Source organism: Priapulus caudatus, unplaced genomic scaffold (assembly GCF_000485595.1).
Source record: "Priapulus caudatus unplaced genomic scaffold, Priapulus_caudatus-5.0.1 Scaffold70, whole genome shotgun sequence".
Classification (NCBI taxonomy): domain Eukaryota; kingdom Metazoa; phylum Priapulida; class Priapulimorpha; order Priapulimorphida; family Priapulidae; genus Priapulus; species Priapulus caudatus.
The window spans coordinates 771,002-784,137 of NW_014577131.1; the positions used below are offsets into that span (position 1 = coordinate 771,002).

General features: G+C 45.0%; 1 protein-coding gene across 1 annotated transcript in view; it reads left to right on the top strand.

Annotated features, from left to right (window-relative positions):
- Nucleotides 1–13,136, top strand: part of LOC106821360 (sodium-dependent phosphate transporter 1-like) — an 87,635-nt gene that overhangs the window by 20,747 nt on the left and 53,752 nt on the right. Inside the window, exon 3 of the mRNA XM_014826122.1 lies at nt 3,226–3,366. Coding sequence (XP_014681608.1) covers nt 3,226–3,366 — 141 coding nt within the window. The remainder of the gene's footprint in view (nt 1–3,225; nt 3,367–13,136) is intronic.

Genomic DNA, 13,136 nt, shown 5'->3' on the forward strand with positions numbered 1-13,136 from the left:
GTACGGAAACAAACAATTTTTTGTTACGCGTTAAACATACCAGGCGTGGCTAGACATTAACTTTTGAAGAACGCGATCCAACAGGACTCGATCCCTACCCTAAAGACGCAAAGGAGTCTGTAGCAAAATGGGGAGTCCGCAGTTTGCAAGTTTAAAACTAAAAATATTAACAAAAAGGACATTTGCGCGTGCACGGTATGCCAAATTTCTTGGGACATTTGCTATAAAAATACGGGATAATTCGCTGCAGGCCGTGCTCTGGCGAACGAACTAGTTAAGCCTAGGATTCTATACTTCTAGATCGCAGCCGACGTCGCATGAGAATAGCCGCTAGCGCGTCTCGTGGGAGACGCGCAACCTGCCGATCTTGTCTGCCTTGCGATGACTCGCAAGAAGATCAAACGTTGATTTTCTAGCAACTGCGTCGCTCCGAAACGCCTTCGACGATCGCATGGTGTGGCGGGTAGACAGCGACTTGCAACAATGAGCAAATTCTCGTCCAACCAATCAGCTGGAGCACATTTCATCACGTGCTATTTCAATATGGCTCCACGCTCACTAGCACACAAGCTGGGAGGATGAAAGGAAAGCATTTCGCTCAGATATGTGGATGGAGAGGCCGGTTTTGTCTTGATGTTGCACTGCCGCGAATAGCGCGACTCGCACTAAGAAACATGCGGCATATAAAGATGTCGCGCATCCGACTGGAGATGACGGTAATACTGCCACATGCGCTGCCAGCGTCATTTTCGCCAATGGTAGCCAACGTGCTGTCGCCATGCGCATCACTCCTGGCGAAGGGACGGTGGTGGGATAAAGTGAAATTCTAATGTTTGTTGCCTCTTCTGTTCTGAATTTACACTGTTGCACGCGGACTGAGTTATGTAGTTTTAATAACACGCCGGCATACGTATAAAGTGTGAAGGTCTATACTTGATTACCAAAACAAGCAGGAAATGCTTTAGATGATTTATTTTATTTGAGACTAATACGCTAAAGTTGTTCGGGCAGTTTTTTGTAGTATTTATAATTAGTTTATTAAATATTAATAATTAATAATTAGCTTAACAAGCGTAATATATACGTTGCTTCGCTGTGGAAGTGATTGCTCCGTGTAATTGTTCATATAAGTACGCTTGAGATACTCCTGTTGTGATGAAGATAACTAGCGTCTTAAGGCCACAATTAAGAAAAAATTTGTTTGCCTTCACTCGACCCAGGCTGAAAAGTTTGGGTAGGTAGGTCGGCTTTTTTTGAGGGCGGGGGTCTTTTTACAAATTCAGCATGGTGTCTACATGTATGCTCGGGTGTGCTTGTGTGGAGATACCTTTTATTACCTCCGCCCAACGGAGTTGGAGGAGGTTATGTGATCGGTCTCGTGTGTTCGTGTGTTAGTGTGTTAGTGTGTTCGTGTGTCAATGTGTTCGCGCGATCGATATTAGCGCGTCGAGTCAAGCCAGCCAGCCAGCCACAGCCAGCTCCAGCAGCAGTCAGCAGCAGCCAGCAGCGAGCGGCGAGCCAGCTCGTAACACATACATGTTACATGGGTATATCGTGGGTTATTTGTGTGTTCGTGAGTCGTATGGCCTATGGTGTATGTCGCTGGCGGAGGTATGCACTCTCCGTGAGTGCCCTCTGTCTAGTGTTGAATGTTTGTTTTGCTTGGTACATATAATGTATTGCCTACAGATCTATATAATGTACAGTGATACAATTTGTTTAAAAAAAATTTGAGAAATTTTTTTGAGTCAGCCCCTTTTTGGCGGGTCGGTCGGGTGAGGGCAAACAAAGAATATTTTTATTATGGCCTAAGAATTCTTGCAGTGGAAAAATTGCATTTTGTAGGGTGGTGGGTGTCAGATCTGCTAGCACTAGCAGTCAAGATCCCAAACACAGGAAGGGGTTGGTGGGGGGAAGAGAATCAACACCGCGTGTGTGCAAACCTCCACGGAATGTCTGCGTGTCGCTGCCGTTAGAAAATATCCGATCATTTCGCCCTACTGGCCCCCTAGTGTTTTGATCGGTGGCGTGAGGCGATTTCTGTGAAGTTGTCAGCGGAAAACGTTCGGCAAGCATCGCTGCCTGCTTGGATGGGTATCCCCACAGCAGAAGCGGTGCAATAACGCCCTTCAAATGAGACCAAGCTGTTCTGACACACGCGGTGGGCTCCTATGTAGGCGCGTACTGTGTGTCGGAGCCGATTTAAATTGGCTTTCTGGAAAACGTGCGAAATGCATTTAGGATATTAGGATGTTAGGCCGTGATGATTAATTTTTTAACATCTTATTGTCATGAATTCGGCGTGCAATTTCCCCCCTGTTCATCAGATCTAGGTGGCGCCATGGTTTTTAGGAGGGGGGGGGGGGCAGCTCAAGATAATATTGGTTTGTTACTTTTACTTCAGTGGCAGAAATTGATTACTGGGTCAGAATTAAGGTTTGGTTCAAGGTAGAATTCAACTAGGGAGCATTAATTGCTAATTATTATGGATGACGTGGAATGGAATCAAATACTATAATTACACTGCCGTCTTGGCCTGGATGTAATTTAATTTGCTGACCACGGTGTCATGTCTTGTATACTTTCGTATAGATCCGCAGTGCTAGTTTAGTTCTACCTTTTATGTTTACATTACTTTCACAATCTACTCAATATTAAAGTCTTCCCCCATGCAACGGTTCCATCTCTTTTACCTTTCCTTCCGAACAACCGTTTTCTTGTATCCAACGTGATTTCATGTTACTGCCTACATCGTTCATGTTGCATTACTGCAGTAATTTCTGTAATTGTTTCTATTAATGCTGCGATTGCCTTCTGTCACGGGAATCGTTTAATAGTAATTCCGTGCTAGTTCGGTGCGTGGTAATTTCAGGGTGCAAAATACCGGAGTCCGGAATCAAATACTCCCCCGGGCCCGATTTACTGTTGGACTCCCTGATTTGACATATATGCAGGAGTCCGTGTGACTCCCTGAAAATTCTGCTATACTAACTAGTACGTTCCAGAACACGGCCTCGCGAAATTACCGTATTTTTTCAGCAAATGTCCACAGAACATTTGGCAGACATGCAACCGCATGAATCTTCAACATGCGTTATTGTTTTAATATCTTTAGTTTTGAACTTCAGATTGCGGACTCCCTCGTTTTGCTGCAGACTCCCTCTCTTGAGGGCAGGACTCGCTTGCTCAAAAGTTAATTTCTACTTCCCTGCTAATGTGTTTCAGGTAGCAGCATCTGGTTGGTGGTGGCGACCTTCCTTAAGCTTCCCGTCTCCGGCACTCACAGCATAGTCGGCGCCACTCTAGGCTTCTCTCTCGTCGCCCACGGCGCTCTCGGCGCGAACTGGAAGAAACTGGCACTGATCAGTACGTATACCAGGGGTAGAAATTAGTTTGAAAAGTTACAGGCCAGCCGGGCCTGTAGGTTAAAGGGATTTTACAGGCCCGGATCATTCCCCGGATACCGCAGCTTTTTTTTAAATAGCGATCGCACTAAGAAACATGCGGCATATAAAGATGTCGCGATCCGACTGGAGATGACGGGTAAATACTGCCCATGCCGCCAGCGTCATTTTTCGCCAAATGGTAGCCAGTCGCTTGCATGCGCACACTCGGCGAGGCGTGCGACCGATCTGCGCAAGTCTAGTCGCAAGTCTGCGCTAGGGTTTAGTATAGCAGAATTTTCAGGGAGTCACACGGACTCCTGCATATATAAAATCAGGGACTCCGACAGTAAATCAGGGAGTATTTGACTCCGGACTCGCGTTAATTTCGCACCCTGTAATACTAATGCAATTCTGCCCCCCTCCATTTACACCTTTGATAGGATAGCGAGAAATGCTTTCTGTTGGCATTGACATCAAGTGTGCGTTGCTTCACATCGTTTCGTGTTTTCCACGGTCTGCCGGGGTCTTGCAGTTGCACCAGGCAGTCTGTCCATGTTTTCTGCAGAGCTAGCCGTGTCTTTGTCTACCCACCGCTACCCACTTGTCACATTTCCTGCGTATATCGTCTCTTTCCGTTCTAAAACTCTAGCGCCTTCTCTTCCTTAAAAATATCTTCTGTTCGAATTTGTACAAGCTCGTGGATTGTCATTAGCGACATAATCCTGCTAGTGGATCGAAAATATCAGCGACTCCACTAATTGTGTCACCGTGAGGGGTGTTAAGTGTGGGCACCTGGGAAATGTCAAGAGCCCGTGACTTTTAGGGATAGTAGACTCTAGGATTTTACTACATACAACGGTACTTACTGTATAACAAATCGTCTAGATACCCACATGTATTTGTCACCAGATACCTAATTTAATTGTTATAATTAATTACACATCAACGCTACGAAATTTGGCGCCATGACACCCGCGATTGTGCTGCCACCCTGAAAAAGTTGCGTATTTGCCAATTTATTTTGCACGTTACAAACCGAGGGCTAATCACAAAGGTGCAATTATTAGAGACTGCACATTTCCGCTTCAAAATTTGCCAAATTCCGTTTCGGAGATTACTAAATTCCACTTCAATTCCGTTTCAGCAAATTTCTACATTTTAATTCAAAAATAATTAAAATTAAGAGAAAACACTGATGGATGCCTGTTCAACATATATACAGCACTGATGAGCCTGATGCTTGGAGAAAAAAAGCCTGGTCAATTTGAAACTGTAACTGTCTTGTGTTGGTCGTTATGCTAAATTCTGAGTTATGATCTGTGAGGTGATCGAGAGTGATTTGAGCTGTTTTAAAGGTTATTTTTGTGTTTTGGGGGGTTATTTTTGGTGAAACTGGTGATTCCGTTTCAGAGGGGTGATTCCCTGATTTCCGTCCATTTTCCGTTTTCATGGAAATGTGCAGTCTCTAAATTATATTTATACCTAAATGCTATTTAACCGAACGATGTTCATTTTAGGACAAATTTATCCATAATATAACTGAAACTATATGTCGTTTATAAGATATTACAATCCTTTTGCTTATAAATTAATAAATAAGAAACACCCTCGGTCTGTAGCCCTTAGCTGTAAAGTGGTTTTGCGCAACTTATCAGATCGTGTGCTTTGAGTGGCGCCACCGTCGTTGTAATCAAACTGTAGAACCATGAAACTTTTTATGTAGCGTAATTTTAACCTAAATTAACTGAAAATAACCCTAGAACCTAGAGTAAACTATCCCTTTAAGAACCGTACAGCAGTACACGGGTGATGCAGATGTTGGCTATTTATATATTATATATATATCGGGAGCTAATATTAGGTATTTTTAGCTCTTGATATATATATATATATATATATCTATATATATATAATGCGATTTCAGCATAATGCAGGATGCTGCATAGATATATATTAGTTTTTTTTTCTAAATTGGTACCTGACAATGTTTAGATGGGTATAAAATCGTACTATGTAGGTTACGGTAGCAAGTTGTATTGCCATGCTACTATGCACGGCTAGCATCCAGCCGTCTCTCGCACTGCCGGAGGGCCATGCCGTGCGCACATAGGAGTGCTTGCCTGCAGTGCAAGGTTGGCATGCTGCCAGAGCCCAGGCTGACCGTTTGCTGCTCCTACTAGTATGCAGTGTGACCTTGATGAAGTGCTTTGCTGATTGAAGTGTAATCTCCCGCTAGTCGCCGGTTCTATTGATACTGTAAAAGACTGGTGGTGTAATGATGTTTATCTGTATGATGTTATATCGTTGTTGTTGTTGTTGTTGTTGTTGTTGTTGTTGTCAGTGCTTAACTGTTCTAATATGGCATGAGTCGCACAGGATTTTCCTGGATTTCCTAGAATTGCCCAGAATGCATATATATATATATCTCATCACCAGCTGCCTGCCGGATCGTTCTGCCAGCTTCACAAGTGCTAGCAGTATGACGTGCATGGCAGCACCTATTCTCCGCAAAATTTACATTGCATTAAAGTTTCCATGTCACAAAAGTGCTTTTTTTGCCAAATATCGTAGCAACTATCATTGTTTTTGGTGCCAAATGATAATACAAGATATAATATTTTATCTAAAAAATATTACTTTAACTAGTAATAAAAACGAAGTGGATTGGAATGTAGCTTCAAGAATATCTTCAGGTGACTGGACTAATCAGAAGGTTGCTTGTTCGGATATTTATAGCGGCGTTTAGTGGCTGCAGGCAGAATTCAGGCGATAATACCGGCCTGCAGTTGAATCAGGAAATTGGCTTCATTATTTCCTTCTGGATGCTCCCAAATTAGAAATGATCCGTTACATCCGTGTGAAGGCTGCCTGGCCGTCTAATTGGCAATGAATAGCAGGGTGCGAAATTAACGGGAGTCCGGAGTCAAATACTCCCTGATTTACTGCCGTACTCCCTGATTTGACACATACAGAAGTTCGTGTACGCGACTCCCTGAAAATTCTGCGATACTAACTTGTTCGTTCCGGAGCACGGCCTCGCAGAATTACTGTATTTTTTCAGCTAATGTCCAAAGAAAATTTGGCAGACGTGCAACTGCATGATCGAATCTTAAAAATAAGCACATGCGTTATTGTTAATATCTTTAATTTTGAACCTCAGACTGCGGACTCCCTCTTTTTCAGGGTAGGGGTTGCATGGACTCCCTTGTTCAAAAGTTAATTTTTACCCCTGGAATAGTCCCTGAAATAGATCGTGACTTCACAGGTGCGAGTTCTGAAGCCAATGAATAGATTCTGGAAAAAGTGAGAGAGAAAAAAAGAAATTATGCAGAATATGTAACAGCGAGATTACAACATAGATATATATATGCGTGTTGTCTGCGCTGTGTATGCATTCTTGCTTTTTGTTTCCCTCACGTTTGTTTGTGTACATGCATGCATATGTTCCTGCCACTCATTTCGCTTGTTTTTTTTTGTCATTGGCTCGCGTTTATGTAACTGTAATGCCGCTTTTATACTGCGCACGACTTTAGCCCGCTTCTGAAGCGGGATAACTTTAGCTCGGGATAAGTCGTTTCATACTGCGCACGACTTTAGCCCGCTTCTGAAGCGGGATAACTTTAGCTCGGGATAAGTCGTTTTATACTGCTGAAGCGGGATAACTTTAGCTCGGGATAAGTCGTTTTATACTACTGACGTTGCTTTGGGTCTGAAAGCGGACCTGAACCACCTCATGAGGTGGAATAACCTTTAGCTCGCGCTAAGTGTTTTTCGAACCTTTGTTAATTATCGGAAGCTTTATCACCGCTTCTAGGTCCCGGACCTGAGCGAGATAATCCGCCGGCAGTATAAATGGGGTAGTTGGGGGGGGAATTTAGAGCGGGCTAAAGTCGAGATATCTTTTATACTGAAACGTTAACCTCGGGTCTGAAGCGGACGCTGAACCACCCCACTAGAGCGGGAACTAACTTTAAGCTGCGGCTAAAGGGTGGTTTTCGACTTTATACTGTGGTTTATCCCGCTTCAGGTCCGGACGCTGAAGCGGGATAGAACTCCAGTATAAAAGCGGACATAAGTATCATACATGACGTTGTAGAAGTTTTCAAAACTGTTTGGGGGGGGGGGTAAAAAAAAAAATTTTTTTTCTTGGGGTGTATTATTTGGCTATAAATAGTGAATGCAAAAAGATGTGAGAATTTAGTGGAAATGGCACTGCACTGCATGAAATTAATTACTGCTACCCTGGTGAATAGGTTCACATTCTGATTTATTTTTAAAAGCTCATAAAAATGGGTGCTCCGAGCTATGCATGCTTATTATTGGAAGCTGATTTTTGCTGACTAAATTTAGGTATGTTTGCTGTACTGGGCAAAACAATGAACTCGGCAAAGGCAGGAGTGAACGTGACTGTTGCCATGTACTGCCGCTCCTGAAACGGACATCTCGATGGTCGGAAACCTTTAAAACAAAACAAAAATGTCTTAAAGATTTATTAAATGAGAGTCTTGCTTGTAAATGTAGAGCTGCTGTGTAGTTAGTTATACATCCATGAAGGTATTCGTAATTGCTTATGTAGATAAGTTGTAAGTGCTGCTAGCTAGTGTTGATGAGCTCATAAATATGCAAGTGTTGATAGCGTTGGTGCAGCAGAGGAAGAAGGTTTTGTCGATTTTTACTTAAATCTTGGCTCGAGTAAATGTGTTGAGGTGGTATTCTGTAAGAGAGCAGCACACACCAAGTACAGGCCTGAGCAGGTCTAATTGTCGCGCCGTCAAGGGTACTGCCGCCATACGTACCCTGGTACTATCTTAATATGCCGGACGTATCATGTCGGCGGCTACTCCACTGAACTGAGTCTAGAGGAGTCGCCTACGCCTATCGCCTAACCCTGAAACGTGCCCTAACCCTAGAACCTAATCCACTAACCCTAACCCATAATCCTAACCCGCTAACCATATCAAATAGTCGACGGCAGGGTACGTTCCGGTATAAGCGCACGATCGTACCCAGGGGTACGTTTCGGGGGGGGGCAGCTACCCTGGGGGACATAGGATCCTATGAGCGCCAGGCCATGTGGAAATTAGGTGAGAATTTAAACATTCATTTATTAATGAGGTTTTAATTCACAGCTATAGGCTATCAGGGTGAGTTTGGCTATTATTAGTCGTGTCTAATCCATGCATTAACGTGGGTATGTACCTCAATAGTTGCGAGAATCGGTATCGTTGAAGCTTAAACAAGCTTAACAATTAATTAATAATTAGCTTAAATTAATATATTATAGCTATTTTATTATAGCTATTTTATAGCTATATTATTTATAATTAGTTTATTAAATATTAATAATTAATAATTAGCTCTTAACCAAGCGTAATATAGATACGTTGGCTTCGCCCTGTGGAAGTGATTGCTTCCGTGTAATTGTTACATATAAGTACGCTTGAACTACATCCTGTTGTGATGATTAAGCTAGTCGTCTTAAGGCCACAATTAAGAAAAAATTTGTTTGCCTCACTCGACCCCACGGCTGAACAAAGTTGGGTAAGGTTAGGTCGCTTTTTGAGTGGCGGGGTCTTTTACAAATTCAGCAATGTGTCGGTAACATGTAGTGCTCGGGTGTGCTTGTGTGGAGATACCTTTTATTAACCTCCGGCCCAACGGAGTTGGCAGAGGTTAATGTGAATCGGTCTCGTGTGTTCGTGGTGTTAGTGTTGTTAGTGTGGTTCGTTAGTGTGCAATGTGTTTCGCGCGACCTCAGAGCTATTAGCGCGTCGAGTCAAACCAGCCAGCCAGCCCACAGCCCAGCTCCAGCAGCAAGTCAGCAGCAGCCAGCAGCGAGCGCGAGCCAGACTCGTACACATACATGTTACATGGGTATATCGTTGGTTATTTGTGGTGTTCGTGAGTCGGGGTATGGCCTATGTGTTGTATGTCGCATGGCGGAGAGTATGCACTCTCCGTGAGTGCCCTTGTCTAGTGTTGAGAGATTTGTTTTTCCATTGGTACAGTATAATGTATTGCCCTACAGATGCTCTATAATGTAGCAGTGCATCATATTGTGGTTCAACAACAAAAATTTGAGACAAATTTTTTTGAGTCAGCCCCTTTTTGGCGGTCGGTCGGGTGAGGGGCAAACAAAGAATATTTTTATATGGCCTAAAGTAATTCTCTGCAGTGGGACAAAATTGCATTATTTGTATGGGTGAGTGGGTTCAGATCTGCTAGGCACTAGCAGTCACAGATCCCTAAACACAGAGAAGGGTTGGTGGGGGAAGAGAGATCAACACCGGCGTGTGTGCAAACCCCACGGAATGTCTGCGTGGTCGCTGCCGTTAGAAAATATTCCGGATCATTTCTGCCCTATCTGGCCCCCTAGTGTTTAGAGAGGTCGCGTGAACGAGATTTCTGTGCAGTTTCAGCGAAACGTTCGCAAGCCAATCGCTGCCTGCTTGGATGGGTAATCCCCACAGCAGAAGCGGTGCAACCCCTATAGACCGCCCTTCAAATGAGACCAAGGCTTGGGTTCTGACACGACGAGGTGGGCTCTATGTAGGCGCGTACTGTGTGTCGCAGCCGATTTAAATCTGGCTTTCTGGAAAACGTGCGAAATGCATTTAGGATAGGCCGTGATGATTAACATTCTTATTGTCCATGAATTTCGGCCGTGCCCATTTCCCCCTTGTTTCATCAGAATCTAGGTGGCGCCGGGTTTTTAGCGAGAGGGGGGGGGTAAGCAGCTCAAGATAATATTCGGTTGGTTACTTTTACTTCAAGGTGTGCAGAATTGATTACTGGGTCAGAATTTGGATGGTTTGGTTCAGGTAGATAACATTCAACTCAGCCGGAGCATAACTGCTTAATTATTGATGGATGCCGGTGTAATGGAATCAAATACTATAATTACAAAACTGGCCCGTCTTGGCCTGGATGTAATTTAAATTTGCTGACCACGGTGTCATGTCTTGTATACTTTCGTGATAGATCGGCGCGGCAGTGCTAGACGATCTGCTATGCACCGATTCGCGCGCGAAAGCAGCTCGAAACGCCGCGTAGGGCGCCACTTTTGCAATTTCGCTGGCTCTACCCAACGAGCAAGTATTCGGTTCGCTTTCTAGAGAGGCTTGAAGCCGGCTTTTCGCTGAATTGAGCAGTTCTGCCATTGCACCGAGGAATCGCACTACCAGTTAGGATAGAGACGGGCTGAAAAGCTCCGCAAGATTTTGTTCCTACTAGGGCCGCTAGCTTTCTTTGCTCGTAATAAGCGAGCTTTTATGTTGAATTGTAACAATATAGGATAGCGCTTATCAATAGCGGTTTGAACCTGAGGCCTGAAGTTTAGAGGATACGATATATTAGAAGTTTCGTCTTCCGCTATTTTCTTTAATACACTTACAGTTAGTTTCATTGTACTCTATCTGCTATTGTATCTGCTGCATAGTTACACCTCCCTCCCAATGCAAACTACACCAGCATTCAACATGGTGGCAGATTTAAGTGCCGTAAAACTGTGAGAGAGTGGGGAAGCAGTGAACTGTAGTGTTCCGTAAGATTCACAGTGAAATTCCGGAGTGCTCGACTCGGACGGCCCAAGGATAGAGAACATTGAGTCCCAATAAAACCAATGTGCCTCGTACTCGGTGATTTTCTACAGGCACCTAGGCTATATATATATATGATATCTAACACGATCCCCACACCCGCCGGGTCCGCGCCCCGGGGACGCACCGCGGCCCGGCCCCGAACGCGAGAATCTCGCACCGCTGGTTACTCAAGGGGTGATAGGCCGCAGCCGGTAGCACGTCACGGAGCACAAGGAGTGGTGTTTCGGCATAGTCGCGAGTGCAGCCCGCTGCTTGGTTTCGTAGTAGTGAGGGTCAGGCACAACACGGATGTGTTCCTCCCCGCCAGGGTAGTTGAGTGTAGGCAGCCCAGGAACCCGCCACGAGCCTGAGGGTTACTGGATACGCAGCGGGAGTGGAGCAGTAGCGAGTAAACAAGAGTGGGTTACTTAGAGTAGTACGCGGTAAGCAGAACCAAGCGAGTGTCGGTTACTAGGGGTATTAGGTAGGCAGATCACAACCAGATGGGTTACTAGGGGTAAGTCGGGCGTGGGAGTAACAAGCGAGTGGGTTACTAGGGTAGTGACGGTGTAGACGGTAAAGACCAAGGATGTGGTACTAGGCGTTAGTAGGGCGAGAGGGCGAGAGTAAACAAGGAGAGTGTGGTTATACTAAGGTAGTAGCGTAGAGTAAACCATAGAGGGAGTGGGGTTCTTACAGGACCCGGGGTACTAGAGGCGTAGGAGAACAACCAAGGGATGGGTTCCTCAGGGTAGTAGGTAGGAGTAACCAGAGGAGGTGGTACTAGGGGTAGTAGGGGTAGGATCAGAACCAGGGAGTGGGTGTTACTAGTAAGTAAGGTAGATAACAAGGAGTGTGTTTAATCAGGGGTAGTACGGGGTAGATCAGAACCAAGGAGTGTGGTTCTGGTAAGTAGGGCAATAGGAGCAAACAAAGGAGTGTGGTGTTACTCAGCGTAGCACCGCGGTATGAGAAGACTGAAGGAGTGGGCTGTACTAAGGGGGGTAGTAGGGTAGGGCAAAGGAGTGGGTTACTTCAACAGGGGTAGTAGGTTAGAGTAACCAAGGATGGGGTTACTGGTGTAGGGTAGAGATAAACGCAATGATTGGTTTAAGGTCAGTTGAGTGTAGGGTAAACAGGAGTGGGGGTATACTAGGGTGTAGGGTAGGAGTAAACCAAGCGAGTGTGGTTCTAGGGTAGTAGTATGACACAAGGAGTGGGTTAGGGTAAAGTAGGGTGGAGTAACGGCAAGGATGGGGTTCTAGGGTGTAGGGTAGGAGTAAACAGGAGTGGGTTACTGAGGGGTAGTGGTGTTGGAGCAAATCAAGGAGTGAGGCTTACTAAACGGTGAGGTAGGAGTAACCAAGGAGTGGGGTTAGGTAGTAGGGTAATAAACCAATGGAGTGGGTATAGGGTATAGGGTAGGGTCTCGAAGAATGGTTACTAGGGGTAGTAGGGTAAGCGCAAACAAGAGTGGTACAGGGTAATAGGTAGAAACCCAGCAGTGTGCGTTATAGCGGTAGTGGGTGGAGAAAAAGGCAGTGAGGTTACTAGGGCTAGTAGGGTAGGAGACGGATAACAAGAGTGGGTTACTTAGGGTTATAGGTAAAGTACCAAGAGTGTGTTAGTTAGGGGTAGTAGGGTAGAATAAACCAAGGAGCGGGGTTACTCAGGGTGAATAGTTGTAGGAGCAAAAAGGAGGTGGTTACTAGAGTAGGTAGGAGTAAAACAAGGAGTGGGGTTCTGAGGGGTAGTAGGTAGGCAACAAAGGAAGTGGGGTTACAGGGGTAGTAGGGGTGGAGTAAAGCAAGAGGTTTGTTGGGGGTTCTAGGGTAGTAGGGTAGGAGGATACAATGAGTGTTGGTTCTAGGGTATAGTGGAGTAAACGGAGTGGGGTTCTGGGTAGTAGGGTAGGATAACGAGGAGTGTGGTTACGGGGTAGTAGGGTAGGAGCAAAAGAAGGAGTGGGTTAGGGTAGTAGAGGTAGGTAGTAACCAAGAGTGGGTATAGGGGTAGTAGGTAGGAGTACCAAGGAGTGGTTACTAGGGTAGTAGGGTAGGACAAACCAAGGAGTGAGGTTCTTAGGGGTAAGGGAAGTAAACCAAGGAGTGTGGTTATAGGGTAAGTAGGTAGAGTAACCAGGAGTGGACTATGGGGTAGTAGGAGTAGT